At 40.1% G+C, this 27,526-nt stretch overlaps 1 protein-coding gene across 3 annotated transcripts in view; it reads right to left on the bottom strand.

Moving 5' to 3' along the window:
• Positions 1-761: 761 nt before the first annotated feature.
• gpd2 (glycerol-3-phosphate dehydrogenase 2 (mitochondrial)) overlaps positions 762-27,526 on the bottom strand; it is a 61,830-nt gene continuing 35,065 nt past the window's right edge. For 2 of the 3 annotated variants that reach the window (XM_061889597.1, XM_061889600.1), the window contains 6 exons: positions 23,808-23,939; positions 23,569-23,727; positions 19,309-19,421; positions 19,163-19,241; positions 19,005-19,103; positions 762-8,348 (listed from right to left, as the gene is read on the bottom strand). In XM_061889597.1, the coding sequence (XP_061745581.1) occupies positions 8,223-8,348; positions 19,005-19,103; positions 19,163-19,241; positions 19,309-19,421; positions 23,569-23,727; positions 23,808-23,939 (708 nt within the window). In that variant the 3' untranslated portion in view covers positions 762-8,222. Of the gene's footprint in view, positions 8,349-12,640; positions 12,827-19,004; positions 19,104-19,162; positions 19,242-19,308; positions 19,422-23,568; positions 23,728-23,807; positions 23,940-27,526 lie in introns of those variants that run through there. The other variant, XM_061889599.1, reaches the window with a different exon arrangement.

The raw sequence follows: 27,526 nt of genomic DNA, 5'->3' as shown, positions 1-27,526 counted from the left end.
GCCCGAGCTCATCTAAACTGGACTGATGCAAAGTGGAAAAGTGTTCTGTGGTCTGACGAGTCCACATTTCAAATTGTTTTTGAAAACTGTGGATGTCCTGTCCTCCGGAGAACCACCTGGACTGTTCTAGGCGCAAAGTTGAAAAGCCAGCATGTGTGATGGTATGGGGGTGCATTAGTGCCCAAGGCATGGGTAACTTACACATCTGTGAAGGCACCATTAATGCTGAAAGGTACATACAGGTTTTGGAACAACCTTTTGCCATCCAAGCAACGTTATCATGGACGCCCCTGCTTATTTCTGCAAGACAATGTCAAGCCATGTGTTACAACAGCGTGGCTTCATAGTAAGAGAGTGTGGGTACTAGACTGGCCTGACCTGTCTAACATTAAAAATGTGTGGTGCATTATGAAGCTTAAAATACCACAATGGAGACTGTTGAACAACTTAAGCTGTACATCAAGCAAGAATGGGAAAGAATTCCATCTGTGTCTCCTCAGTTCCCAAACGTTTACTGAGTGTTGTTAAAAGGAAAGGCCATGTAACAAGGTGGTAAAAATGTCAACTTTTTGATATAAGTTGAAAAGGATTTGCAAATCATTGTATTCCGTTTTTATTTACGAGTTACACAACGTGCCAACTTCCCAGGTTTTGGGTTTTGCACGTGGTCCTGGTCTCACCACTGGTGTCCAGTGGGAATGACGCTAGCACAAGCAAAACAGACAAAAAAAAAACAACAACAAAAAAACCACACACAAAGCTTTCCAAGCAACCAGATACATTTAATAAGATAATTGTGTTTCTTTTTTCACCCGAATACTGACTTAAAAGTATCCTTACAGTACAGGTGGGGGGTGGGGGGTATACAGAACATGATTCTCTTTGAGCGAGGATAAGTCTGTAATTTCACCCAGAAGCAGACAATCACACATTGGATGCACATTTAAGACTCGCTGCTATCAGATATAGCTGACAGGCAGCGTGGTGGTGCTGGTGGTGGTGGTGGGTTGACGGGTCCACAAGTCAAAGTATGGAAGACAAAACCAGAGTGACGACACATTCCTGCAGAATCATTCTGAATCCAAGATCAATTTGTTCTGCAGCTGTACTACATGAATTTCTTAAGGCCCAAGCTGTTTGTTTACATGATTTTTAAGAAATATTTCTCTTTGCTATTTGGGCTCATTGGACCCTAATTAGAATAAAAACTAAAAATTATCTTTTGATATGTACTTAGTCCATATGTACACAGACGTGTACTTCATGTTTAGTGACATGCTAATTCTTATTTTTACACTTTTCTCCCCCGAATTCCATTGTATAATTTAATATATAATATACATAATCCATCCATTTTCTACCGCTTATTCCCTTTGGGGTCGCATGGGGCACTGGTGCCTATCTCAGCTACAATTGGACAGTAAAATCAGCAAGAAGTTCAGAGAATCTGGAGAAATCACTGCACGTAAGCGATGATATTACGGACTTTTGATCCCTCAGGCAGTTCTGCATCAAAAACCGACATCGGTGTGTAAAGGATATCACCACATGGGCTCAGGAACACTTCAGAAAAACCACTGTCAGTAACTACAGTTGTTCGCTACATCTGTAAGTGCAAGTTAAAACTCTACTATGCAAAGCCAAACCCTTTTATCAACAATATCCTGAAACGCTGCCGGCTTCCCTAGGCCCGAGCTCACCTAAGACGGACTGATGCAAAGTGAAAAGGTGTTCTGTGGTCTGACGAGTCCACATTTCAAATTATATTTGGAAACAGAGGACGTGGTGTCCTCCAGGACAAAGAGGAAAATAACCATCCGGTTTGTTATGGGCGCAAAGTTCAAAAGCCAGAGTCTGTGATGGTATGGGGGTGTATTAGTGCCCAAGGCATGGGTAACTTACACATCTATGAAGGCACCATTAATGCTGAAAGGTACATACAGGTTTTGGAACAACATGTTGTCATCCAAGCAACGTTATCATGGACGCCCCTGCTTATTTCAGCAAGACAAGTGTTGCAACAGCGTGGCTTCGTAAAAAAGGAGTGCGGGTACTGTCGTGGGCCTCCTGCAGTCCAGACCTGTCTCCCATGGAAAATGTGTGAAGCGTAAAATACGACAGTGGAGACCCCGGACTGTTGAAGGACTGAAGCTCTACATAAAACAAGAACGGGAAAGAATTCCACTTTCAAAGCCTCAACAATTAGTTTCCTCAGTTCCCAAACGTTTATTGAGTGTTGTTAAAAGAAAAGGTGATGTAACACAGTGGTGAACATGCCCTTTCCCAACTACTTTGACACGTGTCGCAGCCATGAAATTCTAAGTTACTTATTATTTGCAAAAAAAAATAAAGTTTATGAGTTTTAACATCAAATATCTTGTCTTTGTAGTGCATTCAACTGAATATGGGTTGAAAATGATTTGCAAATCATTGTATTCTGTTTATATTTACATCGAACACAATTTCCCAACTCATATGGAAATGGGGTTTGTAAAACTTGGTTTTGTTGAATAATATGGAGTATTGGTGCGTGCAATACAGGCTCTGATACTAATCAAATGTCATCCCATTGACTTTGACACCTCTGCACTAAAAGGCACATTGAGCAATGACAACCTCGGTTTGAATCCCTGCAGTTGCATTAGATTGTGAGATATGAAGACCGTCTTAGAGCGTCAGTCCTACTAAAGTCAGTAAAAAGTCTTGGCAGCATTCATCAGAGGTTGTGTCCCAACAGGAGAAGGCACAAGTCCTCATTCATGCTTCCCAAAACATGAACAGAGAGCGTGCTTGGACATGATCTCATGAAGCCTTTTTTTTTGTTTTTTTTGTTCCCACCCCTCCAATCTCTTCTTTTACACTGAAACACAAATGTCTCTTCAAAGTAAAACACACTTCCATCACACCACTAGGAGAATATAAGCATGCATTTCTCACCGAATAATAAAAATATGGAATCACCTTTTTTAATCCTGTTTCGTAATGTCTTTAAAAGCAAGTTAACCTAAACACTTTTAATTAAAAGCAGAGCGAGTGCAGATGAAGCAGGGGTCGGCAACCTTTACCGCTCAAAGAGCCATTTTGACCCGTTTCTCACTCCTTTTTCACTCAAACAACAATAATAAGGGTGTGGTATATAATGGGGATGCGTTTAACGCCCTCTGCAACAGAAACAAACAGCTTACCAGCCCCGTCGCATCTTGTATGAGGCTTTCTGCAGACACACCTAAATGACTGCAAGGCATAGTTGCTCAACAGCCATACAGGTTACCCTGAGGGTTGTGATATAAACAACTTTAACACTCTAATATGCGTCACACTGTGAAACCACACCAAACAAGAATGACAAACAACATTTCGGGAGAACATCCGCACTGTAACACAACAGAACAAATACCCAGAATCCCATGCATCCCTAACTTTTCCGGACTACATTATACACTCCCGCTAGCACCAAACGCCGCCCACCTCAACCAACGCAGTGGTCGGGGGTGGTAGTGGGGGCGTATAATGTAGCCCGGAAGAGTTAGGGATGCATGGGATTCTGGGTATTTGTTTTGTTGTGTTATGGTGCAGATGTTCGCCCGAAATGTGTTTGCCATTCTTGTTTGGTGTAGGTTCACAGTGTGGCGCATATTAACAAGAGTGTAAAAGTTGTTTGTATCACAACTTTCAGTGTAACCTGTATGGCTGTTGAAAAAGTATGCCTTGCAGTCGCTTACGTTTGGTTCCCAGCCGGCACTCAGAGAGCGTGGTATAACAGCGGATGTGACGACATGATGGAAAGGACGAATAAGGCATTGCCATCACGGCACGCCCTCATTATTGTTGTCCGGGTGAAAATCTGAGAATACCATCGTCGAAAGATTTCTGAGAGAGGCATTGAAATCCGGAAACCTCCCGGAAAAATGGGGGGGGTCGGCAAGTATGCAGCTGAGCCACATCAGAGTGATGAAAGAGGTTGCCGACCCCTGAGATAAAGCTTGAAACCTGTAAACATCGGTGTATCAGTAGGATTTAGTTATCGCTGCGGCAGACAGGAAGTAGTACCCGGCTTTCACTTTAAAAGTCTCTTTTTCCAACAAACCCGGCAGTGTTGAGCCGCCTGGACAGTAACGATGAGGTCATAAAACAAATGAAAACCTTCTTGTACTTTGCAGGTCTTCCTTGATATCACTTATTTGTTGTTATTAGTTGTAGCACCGGTGTTCAAAATGCGGCTTGGGGGCCGTTTCTGTTCCACAGCTTGCTTTTTAATGCCCTGCACCCTTTTCAATAGATACAATATTGTTTTGACTTGGAAAAATAAAGCGTGTAAATATCTTTATCAAACTTGATCCACATTAGAGAGGGAAATGACATTTCAGGCCTGATTTACTAAAGGTTTACGTGTACTAAAACGCGTGCAAACTTGATAGCACATGCAAAGACGACCTACCTAACGTGTGCAAAGTGGATTGCGTCGGTTAAGTGAGTGGAATAAGGCGCCTCTGTCTTCATTAATGTGCAGAATATATGCCAATAATCGCAATGCTGGGAGGACGGAATGCAAATATAATTATTTAACATGCACCACTTGTTTTATCAACACTCATCACCGTTTTGCTAGTGCTATTTTGCACAATACTTAACACCTGTGAGGACATGAAAACTGACACGGCTGCAGGATCTGACCAGAATCCTCCATCCTACAATCATTCTGGTCGGTGACGGAGATAGATATCTACATATATCCATATTCAAGAGTTATTTCTTTTTTCCATAGTCTATATTAGAAAACAGCTAGTGTTTTTCCATTTGTGCTCTTTATGGTTGTCTGCTAAGTAAACTACATGTGTTAACTTTGAAGCTGTAGGCATGGAAGGACTAGCCATAACTCCCTTCTTATCTCTCCCTGTCCATGACTTAGCAGAAGAACAGATATGTGGATTCGTTCCGGTGGGTGTGAGGGCGGGGGAGATAGTGGGGAAGAGCGCGCCTCCATAGGGTTGGTCAGATCAACTAGGCAATGCGAATTGAATGTGTTGTTTTTTTAGGTTGGTCTCTCCAAAGCTTTGGAATAAATTGCAAAATAGCTATTCTGTTCTGGGTGTTCATTTAAAATCAGCTTAAGTGTCATCGAAAGAACTTGGGATTGACCAGCAACTTAAATTCCCTCGGAGGATCATCTGCGTCAGAACTAAAGACATAGCTTCTATTCAGCATCATCCTTTTATAATTCTATAGCTGCTAGAGGACCTAAAGGGCTGATTAAAACAAATTTAATTGAGGCGTTTTGGTGTCCGTAAGTATTTTTTTAATGAAGTTTGTTTTTTTCCACATAAAATATCCTCCTTTTTCTACCGCTTGTCCCTTTCAGGGTGGCGGAGGGTGCTGGAGCGTATCTCGCAGGGGAACACCCTGGACAAGTCGCCATGCTATTAAAATATATCTTTTGAGAAAACATTTCTTAATGTTTGAATTGTTTTGCATATTGAGCGAGGTAAGTGCAGCCTCTCTCAAATGAACGCAAACAAATAAAAGTGGTATCGATACAGATGCACCGCACAACTGCTTCTAAAATGCCCCTAAAAAGTGGTAGATGTCACCTGCATGTTGGAAGACATGAATGTGGAGTAAATGAATGTCTCCATGGCGATGCGCCGTACACAGTACACATAAAATCCTCATTTAAATAAGGCGATCTGCACCAATTTACAATTGCACATGCAGTTTTAGTAAAGAGTTTATACAGATTTATAGATTGCACGGGCTGTTTACCACGTGGTGTTTGGATCTTAGTAAATCAGGCCCTGAATGTAACGATTATTGTGACCAACATTATTAAAAAACCCTAAACCAGTGAAGTTGGCATGTTGTGTAAATGGTGAATAAAAACAAAATCCATCCATCCATTTTCTACTGCTTGTCTCTTTCGGGGCTGTGGGAAATCCTTTTTTAACCTATATTCAATATTGTAAAGACAAGATACTTAACATTCGAACCGGAAAACTTTTGTTATTTTTTGAAAATATTAGCTCATTTGGGAAATTGATGCCTGTTTCAAAAAAGTTGGCACAAGTGGCAAAAAAAGTTGAGGAATGCTCATCAAACACTTATTTGGAACATCTCACAGGTCGTACAGGCTAATTGGGAACAGGTGGGTGGCATGATTGGGAATAAAAGCAGCTTCCGTGAAATGCTCAGTCATTCACAAACAAGGATGGGGCGAAGGTCACCACTTCGTCAACAAATGCCTGAGCAAATTTTCCAACAGTTTAAGAACAACATTTCTCAACGAGATATTGGAAGGAATTTTGGGATTTCACCATTTACGGTCTGTAATATCGTCACAAGGTTCAGAGAATCTGGAGAAATCACTGCACGTAAATGGGAAGGCTAAAAAACCACAACATTGAATGCCCGTGGCCTTGGATCCCTCAGGCAGTACTGCATCAAAAAGCGACATCAGTGTGTAAAGGCTATCACCTCATGGGCTCAGGAACACTTCAAAAAACCACTGTCAGTAACTACAATTTGTCGCTACATCTGTAAGTGCAAGTTAAAACTCTACTATGCAAGGCGAAAGCCATTTATCAACAACACCCAGAAACGCCGCCGACTTCACTGGGCCCGATGTTTTCTAATATGGACTGATGCAAAGTGGAAAAGTGTTCTGTGGTCTGACGAGTCCACATTTCAAATAGTTTTTGGAAACTGTGGACGTCGTGTCCTCCGGAACATAGAGGAAACGAATCAACCGGAACGTTCTAGGTGCAAAGTTTAAAAGCTAGCATGTGTGATGGTATGGGGGTGTATTAATGCCCAAGGCATGGGTAACTTACACATCTGTGAAGACACCATTAATGGTGAAAGGTACATACAGGTTTTGGAACAACATATGTCGCCATCCAAGCAACGTCGTTTTCATGGACGCCCCTGCTTATTTCAGCTGGACAATGCCAAACCACATGTTACAACAGCGTGGGTTCATAGTAAAAGAGTGCGGGTACTAGACTGGCCTGCCTGTAGTCCAGACCTGTCTTCCATTGAAAATGTGTAGCGCAATATAATGCCTAAAAAAGCAGAAAGGAGACTGTTGAACAACTTAAGCTGTAGATCAAGCAAAAATAGGATTGAATTCCACCTGAAAAGCTTAAAAAATGTGTCTCCTCAGTTCCCAAACGTTTACTGAGTGTTGTTAAAAGGAAAGGCCATGTAACACAGGGGTAAAAATGCCCCTGTGACAAATGTTTTGCAATGTGTTGCTGCCATTAAATTTAAGTTAATGATTATTTAACTTAAATTTAATGGTCCCTCTAGGGGACCATTGCTTTCGGTCCCCTAGAGGGGGGGTTGCCCACTTCTGAGGTCCTCTCCAAGGTTTCTCATAGTCAGCATTGTCACTGGCGTCTAACTGGATGTGAATTCTCCCTGCCCACTGGGTGTGAGTTTTCCTTGCCCTTTTGTGGGTTCTTACAAGGATGTCGAAGTCGTAATGGTTTGTACAGTCCTTTGAGTCATTTGTGATTTATTGATTGATTATTTGCACACAAAAAAAGCTCCTCAGTTAGAACATTAAATATCTTGTCTTTGCAGTCTATTCAATTGAATATAAGTTGACAAGGATTTGCAAATCATTGTATTCTCTTTTTATTTACCATTTACACAATGTGCCGACTTCACTAGTTTTGGGGTTTGTAAATACAAAAAGCAATATGAAAATCACAGCTCGTCAATAAATCCTAAATTGTTTCAATTTACGACGGCTTGGTGTTTGGTATGTTTAGTAAACAAACCAACGGTGAAGTGGTCCACGCTGTAAAAGGTTTGAACACCCCTGAAATAAAGTTAAGCAGTAAAAAGTTCGCTGTAAGCAAATGCATAAAAGATGGTGGACCTGCAAAGTCAAGTACAGGTGTTCAGTTGAGAAGCAGTATGTGCACAATAGTGTCAAGTTAAAAAAATAGGTGTTAAAAGTCGGTACAAATTGATAAAAATATGCTATAAATAGATTACATTGTGCTCTGTGGAACATTGGAGGCACCTGACGCTGCTGAGGACTAATCAGAACACAAACAAGCGGCTCATGCAAAACAAATCTCAGCCATCAGACTCTATTCCACCCAAAACAAGTCGGTTTGTTCTTGATTTGGCTAAATCCCCCGCCGCCATCTGCCTGATTGCATTGTCATTCAGATGAGGCCGGGGGGTGGGGGGGGGGGGTCTCACAAAGGCTGGGCTTAGACTCCGCCCCCGCTGCGGTCCACCGTCACGGGGCCCCTCATATCCAGAGTCTCCTCGGCGGACTTCATGAGGATGGCCAGGCGACTGTCAGACACTTGGCCCTTTTTGACGGCGCTCATCAACTGTTTGACAGAAAGCACATGTGGTTGACGAGCCGGCGACACCGGAAGAGAGTTTGTCGACGATACGCGGGTCGTGCGCCAGGGGGTCCGACCACCTCCACATGCTCGATGAGCCCAACACCGTTTGAGTAAGGGGGTTTTTGTTCAGTGTGATAAAGCTGGACCAGGTTGGACGTGAAGCTTTGACATTGAGATTCGTGGGTCTGCTTTCTCTGGTCTGAACATACCGTATTTCCTTGAATTGCCACCGGGTATATAATATAGTATGCGCCTGCCTAGAACTCGTTTCGCAAAATAATTAGCGCATGCTTAGTAGCATTACCGCCGGGTCAAAACTCATTTTGCAAAATATTATTTTTATCAGCACATGTCTAGAATTTCTGCCGGGTCAAACTCGTTTCGCCAAATAATTAGCATGTGCCTAGAATTTCCCCTGGGTCAAACTCGTCACGTCACGAGTGACACTTCACCTGTCATCATTTTCAAAATGGAGGAGGCTGATTTCAATCATTTAAAATCGCATAAAGGGAAGAAGATTAAGAGCTATTCAGTAAGATTTAAGGTCCAAGCTATTGAATACGCTGAAAAGAACAGCAAGCAGCTATGTTTTATTAATATACCGTAGCTGCGTGTGTCAAATATGAGTCATTAAATGACTCCCGCCTCCTGGTGGTAGAGGGCGCTAGTGATCCTTCTTGCGACAACTCGGCTGCAGAAGAAGTGACAACAAGCAGCAAGAGTTTATTTTTTCCTCTCGCTTGCACTTTTAACATGGAGGATTACATATCTAAAATAAAACAGTTTTCTAAACTGGACTTTCAATCGAAGCAGGAGGTAATAAAGTAAGATCTCCATTGGGACAGAGAGACTTTTAAAACTGAAGAAAGATAAGGAAGACTTCTATAAACAAATCGATGCTTTTGATCAGAAGGAGCTGCGCATGAACTTCATTTATAAGTAAAGGTAAGACCATAATAACGTTTTTTTTTTTATTAAATGTGGTTTTCATGATGGTATCCTTACATCACACTCAAATTTATAAGCGCAGGCCTAAATTTACCGCATGCCTATGGTAAACCCCGGAGTGAGAAGAGGTTTTAAATTAATTAGCGCCCCGGCGGCAATTCAAGGAAATACGGTATGTGTGCGGACATGTTTCTTTGTTTCTACATATTCATCGTTTTTTTTATACCAGGTTTACATTACTTTGGAACCTACAAGAACTACTTGATCCTCAGCTCATTTAGTAGTTTACAAGTTTACCTTCCAAAGACAATAACAGTTCAGGTGTAATTTAACGGAACATAAATTACAGGAAAGAAAAACATTGTCAAAGTTAACATAATAATAAAGCGTTAACTATTAGTTTAATGCACTTTTGTGGCGAGAGGGAAATTTATTGTCCTCCAGTTACTGTTGAGCCACAAGCTTGAAAATAGCGAGCAGAAATGCACAAAGAAAGGGGGACATTATGGAATTTCAGATCCAAAGCCGTGGCGAGTCGTTCTCCCGACAAGAAAAGATTATTTTATATTCAATTGGCATGAATTTGCAGAGAGGAGGAGCTTCAAGTTCCTGTTTGCATTACAGTTGATTGCATCAATAACATACAATGTAGATTGTTACTCAAACTTTTTGATTTTGATTGATTGATTGATACTTGTATTAGTAGATTGCACAGTTCAGTACATATTCCGTACAATTGACCACTAAATGGTAACACCCCAATAAGTTTTTCAACTTCAAGTCGGGGTCCACGTTAATCAATTCATGCTTTAGTAAGATGGAATAAAAGATTAAAAATGGGAGAGAGGAAGACTAGAGTCACTTTTTTCGGAGACGTTTGTCGAAACAAGTCAAGATATCTCCTCATACCAATCAAACACTTCCAGCTTCAAAAATAATAGCGATACAGATCCAGTCTATCCACTAAAACATTGAAATATTGATCATGCTTTGTCAAAAACCCGTTTTGTAACATATGTGATATTTCTATCTAAATAAATGTTTCATGGAAGAGTGAAATAAAGTTGACATTCTTTTAAAACATCTTCTGATTGATAGTCCGCAATTACAATATGTATAGCAGGCTGAATATTACATTTGATCAGTAATTAGAGAAGGCTGAAAACATTGTTATGCAGAGATATTCATTCCCGTAACTTGTACAACATGTGATGTACAGAATATCAGAATCGTTTATTCAGGTAGAAATATCACATTTTACTTTACCAAACGGCTTTGACAATCAATCAATCGCAACAATTCACATTTTGTGTTATTAATGCGTGAAACTGTTTTCTAGAAACATGGACGTGTAGCTCCTCTCCTCTGAATGCAAGTGCTTCTACAGCAGGAATACAAATTCTGTATTCCAACAATATGCAACAACTTAACTCTCCAGTATAACAGTATATAATAGAAACTTGAAAAGTATCTGTGTAGGGTAAACTAATAAATGACAAAAAATTATATATATATATATATATATATATAGAGATATATATATTAGGGGTGGGCAAATTAATGCGTTAATTATGAGTTAACTCATCAATCTATTAACGCCGACAATTATTTTATCGCACATTTGCGTATGTTGTTTACATGCTTTTATTTTGTTAACGCCTTTTCTTAACAAGATGGCGTCGCCCGGCGTCGAGGAACTCTTGGTAAAGATGGAACATTTGGCAAAAATACCTGACAATTCTGCAAATTTCATGGCTGGCTTACAGCGTGGTCACTCCGGGATCACTTACGACCGCCAGACAATTCTGGACGTGGATAGATCGGGCCGTTTTGGACTGAATGACGCGTGCTTGCTAGACCGGCTAGCTAGCATGGGAATACTTTGCCGGCTACATCCAGCGGCCTGTGAAGCAGCGGAGTATATGTGTTGTCTGTCTATTTATGAATAATGCAGACCAGGAGTGTTGGCTGAGTTCTTAACGTTTGCTTTCAGAGCGTGCATATCACAACATACAAGATGCCGTCATGGCGACACAACCTATACCGGGCTACCGCGCATGCTCGTCACTCCTGTTGCATGCTGGGTAGGGTAGTTCTTTTATTCCCTGGCTCATAACATCACAATATAGTACCATGTATATGCGTTCAGTTTATCAAAGCACCAAGCAAACAATCGGAAAATTCCCATCATATCAATTCCTAAATATGGTCATAATTATTTTAAGTGCACTACGCAGAATAAACACAACATTATTAATATTGCTACTATGGATAATTTAATCAAAAATTCCCTAAAACAGCCCACTACCTATAATATAGTTTTTTTAAACATAAGATCCCTGATAAAAAAAATGTTTCTGCTGTTACCACAGAAATTGCCTGTTCAGATGTTATGATTGTGGCTCAGAGATTTGTATGTAGATTATATTTATTTTCCATAACAAACAGGATAACTTAAATACCCTGGCAGTGGCAATAATAAGCTTAAATGTTTGTATTTACATTTTTTGAGTTGATTTTCATAAAATATGCTATTTAACTGCTACTGTTTAACAAGGACTGATTTAAATTGTGTTTGCACAACAAATGTTTTGGCGCTTTTGTTCATGTGGGAGAATATTCCAATAAAGGTGCACTACACACTACTTTTGGATTCATTATTGGGCTTTGCGTATACAATGCAGTTAATCGCGATTAATCGGATAAATAGTGCGATTAACTTCGATTACAATTTTTAATCGTTGCCCAGCCCTAATAAATATATATATATATATATATATACATATAAACTTTCCTTTGCTTAGTTTCAGAGGTGGATCAAATCTTTAATTTGTCTGTATATTGACGTGTGAAAGCAACTTGACTTACTAAACTCTGGTATACTGTTGCCTGTTCCACCCAGTTTCAAGTCAGTTGGCCTTTCTTTGTATTCAGGCACACTATATTGATTTTTTTTAAAGTTTTTATGAAACAGTTTTATTAAGCTCTTCCTGGGTAATTCTAGTTTGCTCCTCAGAATCATCCTCCCCAAGGAATTGAAATTTTGCATGGAGCTATAGAGCGAAGATGACTGACAGTTATATAAAAAGATGTTACAATTATTGGTGGCTCGAGAATCAAATACGTATTTCACTCAAATATAAAGTATTAAACTTTTAGTTGATGTTTGGTCTCTGGATCTTTTTTGTTATTATTCTGTTATTCTCTGCTAGAATAAACCTGTCCCTAAAATCCCGGATTGTTCTTGTCTTTGTAAGTAGGTAAACTTTCCTGTACTTTTGCCTGTTCCACCCTGTTTCAAGTCAGTTGTATTCAGGCACACTATGTTGATTTTTTTTATGTTTTTATGAAACAGTTTTACTGTTCACATCCAGCCTAGTGCAGCTTTATCACCTTGTAGACGTCTGGTGAGTTGTTCCTCTCCTGGTCCACCCAAGTAGTTAAAAAGGGGTTAAATTCCTCGGTTTATTACTGTCCACCAGTACGTTGGATACACTACCTGATTGCAGTCTCTACATCAGCCAAGAACCGGTCGGACACACAAAGCAAAGACAAACATTGATATTTGGCGACATTATTTCAACAGAAAATGAAAAATTTTCGCAAAAGGAAAACATTTGTTGCTTCCTGGAGAGTCTGACCAGATATATACAAAAACCCTGTTTCCATATGAGTTGGGAAATTGTGTTGGATGTAAATATAAACAGAATACAATGATTTGCAAATCATTTTCAACCCATATTCAGTTGAATATGCTACAAAGACAACATATTTGATGTTCAAACTCATGAACATTCTTTTTTTGTGCAAAAAATCATTAACTTTAGAATTTGATGCCAGCAACACTTGACAAAGAAGTTGGGAAAGGTGGGAATAGATACTGATAAAGTTGAGGAATGCTCATCAAACACTTATTTGGAACATCACACAGGTGTGCAGGCTAATTGGGAAGAGGTGGGTGCCATGATTGGGTATAAAAGCAGCTTCCATGAAATGCTAAGTAATTCCCAAACAAGGATGGGGCGAGGGTCGCCACTTTGTAAGCAAATTGTCCAACAGTTTTAGAACAACATTTCTCAACGAGCTATTGCAAGGAATTTAGGGATTTTACCATCTACAGTCCGTAAAATCATCAAAAGTTCAGAGAATCTGGAGAAATCACTGCATGTAAGCGATGATATTACGGACTTTGGATCCCTCAGGCGGTACTGCATCAAAAACCGACATCAGTGTGTAAAGGATATCACCACATGGGCTCAGGAACACTTCATAAAACTACAGTCAGTAACTACAGTTGGTCGCTACATCTGTAAGTGCAAGTTAAAACTCTACTATGCAAAGCCAAACCCATTTATCAACAATATCCTGAAACGCCGCCGGCTTGCCTGGGCCTGAGCTCACCTAAGATGGACTGATGCAAAGTGGAAAGGTGTTCTGTGGTCTGACAAGTCCAAATTTCAAATTATATTTGGAAACAGAGGACGTGGTGTCCTAAAAAAACAAAGAGGAAAATAACCATTCGGATTGTTATAGATGCAAAGTTCAAAAGCCAGCATCTGTGATGGTATGGGGGTGCATTAGTGCCCAAGGCATGGGTAACTTACACATGTGTGAAGGCACCATTAAAGCTGAAAGGTCCATACAGGTTTTGGAGCAACATATGTTGTCATCCAAGCAACGTTATCATCGACGCCCCTGCTTATTTCAGCAAGACAAGTGTTACAACAGCGTGGCTTCGTGAAAAAAAGAGTGCGGGTACTTTCCTGGCCCGCCTGCAGTCCAGACCTGTCTCCCATGGAAAATGTGTGGCGTATTATAGCTCGGTTGGTAGAGCAGCCGTGCCAGCAACTTGAGGGTTGCAGTTTTGATCCCCGCTTCCGCCATCCTAGTCACTGCCGTTGTGTCCTTGGGCAAGACACTTTACCCACCTGCTCCCAGTGCCACCCACACTGGTTTAAATGTAACTTAGATATCGGGTTTCACTATGTAAAAGCGCTTTGAGTCACTAGAGAAAAGCGCTATATAAATATAATTCACTTCACTTCACAAAATACTACAGCGAAGACCCCGGACTGTTGAACGACTGAAGCTCTACATAAAACAAGAATAGGAAAGAATTCTACTTTCAAAGCTTCAACAATTAGTTTCCTCAGTTCCCAAACGTTTATTGAGTGTTGTTAAAAGAAAAGGTGAAGTAACACAGTGGTGAACATGCCCTTTCCCAACTACATTGGCACGTGTTACAGCCATGAAATTCTAAGTTAATTATTATTTGCAAAAAAAAGTAAAGTTTATAAGTTTGAACATCAAATATGTTGTCTTTGTAGTGCATTCAACTAAATATGGGTTGAAAAAGATTTGCAAATCATTGTATTCCGTTTATATTTACATCTAACAGTGTGGCTTCGTGAAAAAAAGAGTGCGGGTACTTTCCTGGCCTGCCTGCAGTCCAGACCTGTCCCCCATGGAAAATGTGTGGCGCATTATAGCTCGGTTGGTAGAGCGGCCGTGCCAGCAACTTGAGGGTTGCAGGTTTGATCCCCGCTTCCGCCATCCTAGTCACTGCCGTTGTGTCCTTGGGCAAGACACTTTACCCACCTGCTCCCAGTGCCACCCACACTGCTTTAAATGTAACTTAGATATTGGGTTTCACTATGTAAAAGCGCTATATAAATATAATTCACTTCACTTCACAAAATACTACAGCGAAGACCCCGGACTGTTGAAGGACTGAAGCTCTACATAAAACAAGAATGGGAAAGAATTCCACTTTCAAAGCTTCAACAATTAGTTTCCTCAGTTCACAAACGTTTATTGAGTGTTGTTAAAAGAAAAGGTGATGTAACACAGTGGTGAACATGCCCTTTCCCAACTACTTTGGCACGTGTTACAGCCATGAAATTCTAAGTTAATTATTATTTGCAAAAAAAACTAAAGTTCATGAGTTTGAACATCAAATATCTTGTCTTTGTAGTGCATTCAACTAAATATGGGTTGAAAAGGATTTGCAAATCATCGTATTCCGTTTATATTTACATCTAACAGTGTGGCTTCGTGAAAAAAAGAGTGCGGGTACTTTCCTGGCCTGCCTGCAGTCCAGACCTGTCTCCCATGGAAAATGTGTGGCGCATTATAGCTCGGTTGGTAGAGTGGCCGTACCAGCAACTTGAGGGTTGCAGGTTCGATTCCCGCTTCCGCCATCCTAGTCACTGCCGTTGTGTCCTTGGGCAAGACACTTTACCCACCTGCTCCCAGTGCCACCCACACTGGTTTGAATGTAACTTAGATATCGGGTTTCACTATGTAAAGCGCTCTGAGTCACTAGAGAAAAGCGCTATATAAATATAATTCACTTCACTTCACAAAATACTACAGCGAAGACTTTTGAACGACTGAAGCTCTACATAAAACAAGAATAGGAAAGAATTACACTTTCAAAGCTTCAACAATTAGTTTCCTCAGTTCCCAAACGTTTATTGAGTGTTGTTAAAAGAAAAGGTGATGTAACACAGTGGTGAACATGCCCTTTCCCAACTACTTTGGCACGTGTTGCAGCCATGAAATTCTAAGTTAATTATTATTTGCAAAAAAAACTAAAGTTCATGAGTTTGAACATCAAATATCTTGTCTTTGTAGTGCATTCAACTGAATATGGGTTGAAAAGGATTTGCAAATCATCGTATTCCGTTTATATTTACATCTAACAGTGTGGCTTCGTGAAAAAAAGAGTGCGGGTACTTTCCTGGCCTGCCTGCAGTCCAGACCTGTCTCCCATGGAAAATGTGTGGCGTATTATAGCTCGGTTGGTAGAGCGGCCGTGCCAGCAACTTGAGGGTTGCAGGTTCGATCCCCGCTTCCGCCATCCTAGTCACTGCCGTTGTGTCCTTGGGCAAGACACTTTACCCACCTGCTCCCAGTGCCACCCACACTGGTTAAAATGTAACTTAGATATTGGGTTTCACTATGTAAAAGCGCTTTGAGTCACTAGAGAAAAGCGCTATATAAATATAATTCACTTCACAAAATACTACAGCGAAGACCCCGGACTGTTGAACGATTGAAGCTCTACAAAAAACAAGAATAGGAAAGAATTCCACTTTCAAAGCTTCAACAATTAGTTTCCTCAGTTCCCAAACGTTTATTGAGTGTTGTTAAAAGAAAAGGTGAAGTAACACAGTGGTGAACATGCCCTTTCCCAACTACTTTGGCACGTGTTGCAGCCATGAAATTCTAAGTTAATTATTATTTGCAAAAAAAACTAAAGTTCATGAGTTTGAACATCAAATATCTTGTCTTTGTAGTGCATTCAACTAAATATGGGTTGAAAATGATTGGCAAATCATCGTATTCCGTTTATATTTACATCTAACAGTGTGGCTTCGTGAAAAAAAGAGTGCGGGTACTTTCCTGGCCTGCCTGCAGTCCAGACCTGTCTCCCATGGAAAATGTGTGGCGTATTATAGCTCGGTTGGTAGAGCGGCCGTGCCAGCAACTTGAGGGTTGCAGGTTCGATCCCCGCTTCCGCCATCCTAGTCACTGCCGTTGTGTCCTTGGGCAAGACACTTTACCCACCTGCTCCCAGTGCCACCCACACTGGTTTAAATGTAACTTAGATATCGGGTTTCACTATGTAAAAGCGCTTTGAGTCACTAGAGAAAAGCGCTATATAAATATAATTCACTTCACTTCACAAAATACTACAGCGAAGACTGTTGAACGATTGAAGCTCTACATAAAACAAGAATAGGAAAGAATTCTACTTTCAAAGCTTCAACAATTAGTTTCCTCAGTTCCCAAACGTTTATTGAGTGTTGTTAAAAGAAAAGGTGATGTAACACAGTGGTGAACATGCCCTTTCCCAACTACTTTGGCACGTGTCGTAGCCATGAAATTCTAAGTTAATTATCATTTGCAAAAAAAAGTAAAGTTTATGAGTTTGAACATCAAATATGTTGTCTTTGTAGTGCATTCAACTAAATATGGGTTGAAAATGATTTGCAAATCATTGTATTCCGTTTATATTTACATCTAACAGTCTGGCTTCGTGAAAAAAAGAGTCTGGGTACTTTCCTGGCCTGCCTGCAGTCCAGACCTGTCCCCCATGGAAAATGTGTGGCGCATTATAGCTCGGTTGGTAGAGCGGTCGTGCCAGCAACTTGAGGGTTGCAGGTTTGATCCCCGCTTCCGCCATCCTAGTCACTGCCGTTGTGTCCTTGGGCAAGACACTTTACCCACCTGCTCCCAGTGCCACCCACACTGCTTTAAATGTAACTTAGATATTGGGTTTCACTATGTAAAGCGCTTTGAGTCACTAGAGAAAAGCGCTATATAAATACAATTCACTTCACTTCACAAAATACTACAGCGAAGACTGTTGAACGATTGAAGCTCTACATAAAACAAGAATAGGAAAGAATTCTACTTTCAAAGCTTCAACAATTAGTTTCCTCAGTTCCCAAACGTTTATTGAGTGTTGTTAAAAGAAAAGGTGATGTAAAACAGTGGTGAACATGCCCTTTCCCAACTACATTGGCACGTGTTACAGCCATGAAATTCTAAGTTAATTATTATTTGCAAAAAAAAGTAAAGTTTATAAGTTTGAACATCAAATATCTTGTCTTTGTAGTGCATTCAACTAAATATGGGTTGAAAATGATTTGCAAATCATTGTATTCTGTTTATATTTACATCTAACAGTGTGGCTTCGTGAAAAAAAGAGTGCGGGTACTTTCCTGGCCTGCCTGCAGTCCAGACCTGTCTCCCATGGAAAATGTGTGGCGCATTATAGCTCGGTTGGTAGAGTGGCCGTACCAGCAACTTGAGGGTTGCAGGTTCGATTCCCGCTTCCGCCATCCTAGTCACTGCCGTTGTGTCCTTGGGCAAGACACTTTACCCACCTGCTCCCAGTGCCACCCACACTGGTTTAAATGTAACTTAGATGTTGGGTTTCACTATGTAAAAGCGCTATATAAATATAATTCACTTCACTTCACAAAATACTACAGCGAAGACCCCGGACTGTTGAACGATTGAAGCTCTACATAAAACAAGAATAGGAAAGAATTCTACTTTCAAAGCTTCAACAATTAGTTTCCTCAGTTCCCAAACGTTTATTGAGTGTTGTTAAAAGAAAAGGTGATGTAACACAGTGGTGAACATGCCCTTTCCCAACTACTTTGGCACGTGTTACAGCCATGAAATTCTAAGTTAATTATTATTTGCAAAAAAAACTAAAGTTCATGAGTTTGAACATCAAATATCTTGTCTTTGTAGTGCATTCAACTAAATATGGGTTGAAAATTATTTGCAAATCATTGTATTCCGTTTATATTTACATCTAACATAATTTCCCAACTCATATGGAAACGGGGCTTGTAGTTGCTCTCTCACGCTAATGAAGAGGAAACTCTTTCATGCTCCCTTGTAATGACTCTTTTCTCAATTTGCCACCAAGTGAGAAAGTAATTTAGCCATAGTCAAGAGAGGCTAGCGCCTGGGCCCTCATTATACAAGTCACACTTTCACCTTCCTAATTAACGTCATCTGGTTGAAGCGAGTTCACACCTACTGTCTCAGGTGGACAACCACCTTTTCTCTTTTTTCCCTTTCATCTGAAGCAAAGATGAACATGGCGTAGCAACCTTTAAGGCTAAAACACGTTATGTACATCCAATCACCGCTTATACGTACCTGCAAGAATTCGTCGATTTCAATCTGTCCATTCTTGTTGACATCTACCTCGTTAAGAATATCATGGAGCGCGTTCGCATCGATGTGGACATTGATGCTCTGGAAAGGGAAGGTTAGGACGGATCAACCCATGAAAAAGCAGGGAAGTGAGAACTCACATCCAAGACTTGCTGGACGTCGACGGTGGTGATGAATCCTTTGCATTCTTTGTCAAACTTGTGGAAGCGTTTCTTGTACCTGCCAATCACAGGAAGTTGAGTCAGTGCCACTTTTTATGGCAGAACTTCGGCCAGTCTGATTTCACCTGGCTACTTCCTGGTTGTCCAGATTCATCTCGGATGTTTTGGTCAGCTGCTCAGAGCGAGACCGGTAGCCCATCTCGGTGTATAAGAACTTCTTGGCTGCTTCAAGCTCGGCCTGATGAAAAATTAACGATTATAACTTTTCGTCAAACTGATAAAGTGCACACAGCTTTTGTCCTTTGGTCAACAATAAAGGCTCAGTTCACACACACACATGCACTTTAATTGTCCGCTTATACGTTCTTATATTTTGATATTGAAACTTTTTTGCAGATTAAAATGATATTTTTCCATCCATCCATTTTCTACCGCTTATTCCCTTTCGGGGGTCGCGGGGGGCGCTGGCGCCTATTTCAGCTACAATCGGGCGGAAGGCAGGGTACACCCTGGACAAGTCGCCACCTCATCGCAGGGCCAACACAGATAGACAGACAACATTCACACTCACATTCACACACTAGGGACCATTTAGTGTTGCCAATCAACCTATCCCCAGGTGCATGTCTTTGGAAGTGGGAGGAAGCCGGAGTACCCGGAGGGAACCCACGCAGTCACGGGGAGAACATGCAAACTCCACACAGAAAGATCCCAAGCCTGGATTTGAACCCAGGACTGCAGGAACTTCGTATTGTGAGGCAGACGCACTAACCCCTCTGCCACCGTGAAGCCTAAAATGATATTTTTTTCCACTTTTTTTGTTTCATATCTTTGAGTTAAGTTTTAGTTAATTTCGAACATGCAAGCATAGAAAATGATACATCGCAATTTCCAGTTTCTCTTTTCAACATGTTCGAAAAGGAGTAGGAAGAAGCAGAGTTTATTTAATCCTACCCCTTTTATTTTACAAAACAGTTGCTAAAACTTTTGTTCACTTACTGTTCTCAATTATTCACAATATTCTCCAGAAGTAATCACGATAAAAATAAATAAATAATGTTTGGTGAAGTAAGTTATATTTCATATGATGAGATAAGTAAGATTTTTTTGAGAATGAAAAAATAAATTCAGAATGTTTATCATGGTTCTTCTTCTTTGTACTTTGTAAACACTTTAAGTTTGAAGAGTTTCTTGAAGTGGATCATATTAGTACATTTTTGATTGCTTTGCTTAATCCATTCCATCATTTAATTCCACATACTGACATACTGAAGGTCGTAAGTGTTGTACGTGCGTACAAATGTTTTAATTACATTTTTCTCGAAGATTATATTTCTCCTCTTTTTTGAGAAGAATTGTTGTATATTCTTGGGAAGCAGGTTATAGTTTGCTCTGTTTATAATTTTTGCTGTTAGGGCTTCACGGTGGCAGAGGGGTTAGTGCGTCTGCCTCACAATACGAAGTTCCTGCAGTCCTGGGTTCAAATCCAGGCTCGGGATCTTTCTGTGTGGAGTTTGCATGTTCTCCCCGTGAATGCGTGGGTTCCCTCCGGGTACTCCGGCTTCCTCCCACTTCCAAAGACATGCACCTGGGGATAGGTTGATTGGCAACACTAAATGGTCCCTAGTGTGTGAATGTTGTCTGTCTATCTGTGTTGGCCCTGCGATGAGGTGACGACTTGTCCAGGGTGTACCCCGCCTTCCGCCCGATTGTAGCTGAGATAGGCGCCAGCGCACTCCGCGACCCCGAAAGGGAATAAGCGGTAGAAAATGGATGGATGGATGGCAAATTCACTATGTCGTGGAATTTAAATATATTTGATTCAATAAATAAAGGGTTTGTATGTTCTCTATATCTTTATTAGTATTAAATATTTTTTTTTACATTTGGATATTTGGTTCGAATTTATCGTAGGGTGTATAGGGGACAAAAAAAGATTTAAAACTGTAAAAGACAGATGTGAAACTGAAATAATAAGGTTTATATTTAAAAAAAAACAGAAGCTTTAAATATCAAAATATATGAAAGTTGTAATGATCTGTAGTCTGGATTATGTTTTTGTTATTTTCTGTTTGTTTTGGACTCTTTTAGTTACCATGGTGACTTATTAGTTTCACTTGCCTCATTTGTTCGGGACACTCACTTGCTCTAATTAAGAGATAATTTTTCTGTCACGACGAGGGGGTTTTTTTCGCAACTTACTGCGAGGATTGTTCTCCCGGGATGCAATCGGACTTTTCCGGACAAAGGTAGCAGGTAGGAACATATCCATTCTTAATCTAACTACACAGGACAAAAGACATGAAATAAAACAAAAGGAAAGCGTGCCGATTGCACAAGAGGCTAAGGAACATAAAACTTAAGGCAGGAAACATACGCTAACACTTAGACTAAACTATGGACATAGAAAACAACTAAACAAACTGGCATAGAACGAACAAGACTTACTGCGACATGAATAAAGCGATGGCATGAAGAGAGCGATGTTGCCAGCAAGTCTTTCCTTTTGTTTTAGTTCCTGTCTTTTGTTCTGTGTAGTTAGATTAATAATAAATGTGTTCCTACCTGCTACCTTTGGCCGGAAAAGTCTGATTGCATCCCGGGAGAACAATCCTGGCAGTAATTTGCGATAACACCCCTCGTCATGACAGAAAAATGATCTCTTAATTAGAGCAGGTGCGTGTGCCCAATAAATCGCCATGGTAACTAAGAGTCCAAAATAAACGGAAGATAACAAAAACTTAATCCAGACCACAGATCATGACAAAAGTTCATTTCAGTTTCAGTTTATTTGAAACATGCATTAACAAAACGATGTAATGCATCACATATTTCCGGTTGGTTCTGTACAGCACGTCTGAAAAGGAGTTGGAAGAAGCAGAGCTTATTAAGTCCTACCCCTTTTCATATCATTGCAATTGCATCCCAATTCCTTGTTCTCTGTAACAGAACAGTGAATGAATACATAAATGAACATACAATAAGTAAGTAAACAATTATTGAATAAATAATGATTATTTATTCAATAATTGTAAGTCGGTCACAGTTTATTTGGACACGTTTCCAGTGAGGGTTGGACTCCGCCAAGGCTGTCCTTTGTCACTGATTCTGTTCATGACTTTTATGGACAGAATTTCTAGGCGCAGTCAAGGTGTTGAGGGGTTCCGGTTTGGTGCTTTTTGCAAATGATGTGGTCCTGATGGCTTCATCTGGCCGGGATCTTCAGCTCTCACTGGATCGGCTCGCAGCCGAGTGTGAAGCGACTGGAATGAGAATCAGCACCTCCGAGTCGGAGTCCATGGTTCTCGCTCAGAAAAGTGTGGAGTGCCATCTCCGGGTTGGGGAGGAGACCCTGCCCCTAGTGGAGGAGTTCAGGTACCTCAGAGTCTTGTTCACGAGTGAGGGAAAAGTGGATCGTGAGATCGACAGGCGGATCGGTGCGGCGTCTTCAGTAATGCGGACGCTGTATCGATCCGTTGTGGTGAAGAAGGAGCTGAGCCGGAAGGCAAAGCTCTCAATTTACCGGTCGATCTACGTCCCCATCCTCACCTATGGTCATGAGCTTTGGGTCATGACCGAAAGGACAAGATCACGGGTACAAGCGGCCGAAATGAGTTTCCTCCACCGGGTGGTGGGAGTCTCCCTTAGAGATAGGGTGAGAAGCTCTGCCATCCGGGAGGAACTCAAAGTAAAGCCGCTGCTCCTTCACATCGAGAGGAGCCAGATGAGCTGTTTCGGGCATCTGGTCAGGATGCCACCCGAACGCCTCCCTAGGGAGGTGTTTAGGGCATGTCCAACCGGTAGGAGGCCACGGGGAAGACCCAGGACACGTTGGGAAGACTATGTCTCCCAGCTGGCCTGGGAACGCCTCGGGATCCCACGGGAAGAGCTGGACGAAGTGGCTGGGGAGAGGGAAGTCTGGGCTTCCCTGCTTAGGCTGCTGCCCCCGCGACCCGACCTCAGATAAGCGTTTTTTGTTTTTTTTTAAGGTTCAAGGTGTTCATCATATTTCTTCTTCTTTGTACTTTGTGATCACTTGTAGTTTGAACAGTCTCTTAAACTGAAACATTTTGCTGCTTTGTTTGTTTGAGGTCGTTGCTTAATCCATTCCATAATGTTTCAAATTAGATTTTCTCTTGGGTTATTTTTCTCCTCTTTTGTGAACATTGAAAATAATGAATGTATTCAAAATAATTACCAGAGTATATTATAATTCCAAGAAATAGCTTGCAGGTATTTTCATTTTTAATACACTAATGTATTTTTCAAAACTAGATCTTTCAGTTTCAAAATGTAGTTTGTCAAGTACAAAACTCGCGGCTCATATTCAGCTCCAGAGTTGGCTCCCTATGGTTGTCTGACAGAGAATAATATAATTGTTCTACCGTCTTACGCTCCTGGCTCCAGCCCAACTCCTTAGCCATGATCTGCACGATGCGTGGGAGGGCCTCGTCAGCCGCCTGTACGTTCAGGAAGCCCAAACGTGTTCGCCGAGCAATGACATCGATGGCGGTGCAGGCGTACTCCCTGATGGCATACAGAACCTGCAAAAGGAGGTTCATTGGAAGTCAGAGTGATCACTGAGCGGTGGAAGTATTCTGTAAAGAACCATCGTCTTATTTACTTCAGCCTCAATGTAAGGAAACTCGGACACGAGTCTTTTTCCGACGATCGGCCATCTTTGCCCTGTGACCAGCGCCATCTTGGCGACGTCGTACGCCTTCCCTCCGTACGTAGAGGCCAGGTGCTGGGCAACCTGGGTGCAGACAAAAATACACGTTTCTTCATTTAAGTCACATTTTGAGAGAGTAATTGCGCCTCGGTAGCTCCTAAATCAGGGGTGTCCAAACTTTTTCCACTGAGGGCCGCACACTGAAAAATCAAAGCAGGCTGGGGCCATTTTGATATTTTTATTTTAGAAACCAGTACAATATATTTATAAAAAATATACATGTAGGCTTCCACTCAGGTTTTGGTCAAAAAAATATAAAAAATGTGTCTTTATTATTATTATTATTATTATTATTATTATTATTATTATAGGCTTAAATCTCTAGATCAACATTAGGTCTATCGTTCAATATAACATTGAAAAAAAGTAAGTTGTTTGCTCTTTTTGTCAAAGAAAACCATTTTTTTATAGAAAAAACGAAAAATATGCAATATTTTTACCCAATAACAGATTATATAATAAGTATAGCTTTAAAATAAGTCATAACAACATTGATTTTAATTCATTATAATTTTTTGAGCAATGACACTTAAAAAAACAATCACACTAAAAATATTAGGGATCCAAATGGGTCATACTCATTAAAGTGTTAAAAAATAAATTATATTTTTTTTGTTTTATTTTTAACACAATAATCTTAAAATCAACTTCAGATCCATCCGTCAATTTTAAGTTTTATTGTTGTTTATGTTTTTTGTTTGTTCGTTTTAAAACAAAAATTAATTCATTATAATTTTTGGAGCAATGACACTTAAAAAAAACAATCACACTAAAAATATTGGGGATCCAAATGGGTCATACTCATTAAAGTGTTAAAAAATTAATTATAATTTTTTTGTTTTATTTTTAACACAATAATCTAAAAAAATCAACTTCAGATCAATCCGTCAATTTTAAGTTTTATTGTTGTTTATGTTTTTTGTTTGTTCGTTTTAAAACAAAAATTAATTCATTTTAATTTTTGGAGCAATGACACTTAAAAAAAACAATCCCACTAAAAATATTGAGGATCCAAATGGGTCATACTCATTAAAGTGTTAAAAAATAAATTGTAATTTTGTTGTTTTATTTTTAACACAATGATCTCAAGATCAACTTCAGATCTATCCGTCAATTTTAAGTTTTATTGTTGTTTATGTTTTTTGTTTGTTCGTTTTAAAACAAAAATTAATTCATTATCATTTTTGGAGCAATGACACTTAAAAAAAACAATCCCACTAAAAATATTGAGGATCCAAATGGGTCATACTCATTAAAGTGTTAAAAAATAAATTGTAATTTTGTTGTTTTATTTTTAACACAATAATCTCAAGATCAACTTCAGATCTATCCGTCAATTTTAAGTTTTATTGTTGTTTATGTTTTTTGTTTGTTCGTTTTAAAACAAAAATTAATTCATTATCATTTTTGGAGCAATGACACTTAAAAAAAACAATCCCACTAAAAATATTGAGGATCCAAATGGGTCATACTCATTAAAGTGTTAAAAAATTAATTATAATTTTTTTGTTTTATTTTTAACACAATAATCTCAAGATCAACTTCAGATCAATCCGTCAATTTTAAGTTGTATTGTTTATGTTTTTGTTTGTTCGTTTTAAAACAACAAGGTGTGGCAAACACTAAATATGCAACATTTTACACAAAAAATATCTCAAAGTTGAATATTTAATGTGACATAATTGGAGCCCTGAATATGTCAATAATTCATAATGACATTGATTTTTATTCACAATATTTTTTAAAGAAAGAAACAGCCTGCATGGCAGCTTTGTGTTATTAGAGTCAACTTTGCAACATTTTCTTGTTCAATTTCACCTCTTTGCTCTTTTATACCACTTTTTATGTTTTGTATTTCTTTAATCGTATTTTTTAGAATGTGCTGTGGGGCCGTTAAAAAATTCCCTGCGGGCCGCACTTTGGACATCCCTGTCCTAAATGATGGATTTCTTTGCCATGGCGTAGTCAATGAGTTGTCACGTGTTTAGAGAGAACAGGAGAGCTTTTTACTATTCAGATCGTTGGCTTGCCCGTCATGCGAAAGGTCAGACACTGTCCAAATATCAACAACGACCTTTTAAAATTATTTGGCACTCACCGCAAACGTCTTTAATGAGCAGTAAGTAGACTGGAGGAGCACTTTTTCCTCCTGAAACCATGTTCTATTGAATTTAATGGGAGGCCACGGGCTAATTATTGCATGTATTTGATGGGAATCAATGAATCCTGCGGACTTAATGCCATTGATGAATTCTACAAGCGCCGCATGTTGCCAGCCTTTTGTCAAACGGAAATGTCAACATTGTTGATGTCAAAAGCGTTGGAAATGTCTACACGTGGCTGATTATACACCTTTTGACATAAGGATGTGTCCAGAACTGTTAGGTCGCATATAAACATTACGAAGGATTAGATGTTAGGATCACACTGTTGTGGTTATTTTTGGGCTTTTTCCATCAGGGAAGTGAGTCGATCGCAGGACTTGTTGGCTTAGTCGCCCTTCTTGACCAAATTCTACCATTTATCCAAGCTTGGGACGAGGACTGGACGATCCCCGATTACAACCTCTGCACAAAAAGGAATAGTTATTATTACTTATATTAGTACTACAAAAATAGAATACAAATATAACAAAAAAAAAATTTTTTTTAACCTACGCTTCGGACCCAGTGGCTTATAAAACAGTGTGGCAAATTTAGGGATTTTTCTTCACTGATAGTTTAAAAAAAAAAAACAAGCAAATAAACTGAAAAGTTGTGTTATTGTTTGTGCTACGGTGCCATATTTTTGACGAGCTCGATCACTCCAGGTACTGCAGTGCTTACCCGTTTCGAGCTTTTGGGGACGGCGTGGCGAAGTTGGGAGAGTGGCTGTGCCAGCAATCTGAGGGTTACCGGTTCGATCCCCACCTTCTACCATCCAAGTCACGTCAGTTGTGTCCTCGGGCAAGACACTTTACCCTTGCTCCTGATGGGTCCTGGTTAAAGTTGTTTATACGGCCACCCTCAGTGTGACCTGTATGGCTGTTGACCAAGTATGCCTTGCGTTCGCTAATGTGTGTGTGTTAAAGTCGCATATATTATGTGACTGTACCGGAACGCTGTTTGTATGGAGGAAAAGCGGACGTGACGACAGGTTGTAAGAGGACGTTAAAGGCAGTGCCTTAAAGGTACACCTCCGATATTGTTGTCCGGGTGGAAATCGGGAGAAATTCGGAAGAATGGTTGCCCCTGGAAATTTTCGGGAGGGGCACTAAAATTCGGGAGCGTTGGCAAGTATGCTCATAACCCAAATAAAATGTGTATGATTTTTTAATCGTGCTATTTTGACTTTTTAGTCTTAATTGTGTTTCGTAAACAAAAAGCAAAATATAATTAAAGCTGCAAGCAGCGATGGACAGGACCGCTTAGGCTGCTGCCCCCGCGACCCAAGCCCAGATAAGCGGTAGAAGATGGATGGATGGATTATTACACAGAGAAAAAGTTGTATACACATGTGTTATACATCAGTCTCATAGTAATAACAGTTGTAAAGTGGCTTGGGCATTTTATAAGGACGCCTTGGTGCCGCCATTTTGAGACTCTAATGCATGGTGAATGTAATGCAGTTGT

This window comes from Nerophis ophidion, linkage group LG27 (assembly GCF_033978795.1).
Source record: "Nerophis ophidion isolate RoL-2023_Sa linkage group LG27, RoL_Noph_v1.0, whole genome shotgun sequence".
NCBI lineage: Eukaryota > Metazoa > Chordata > Actinopteri > Syngnathiformes > Syngnathidae > Nerophis > Nerophis ophidion.
The sequence above is the reverse complement of the archived record's forward strand: the minus strand, read 5'-3'. Positions and strand labels throughout refer to the sequence as shown.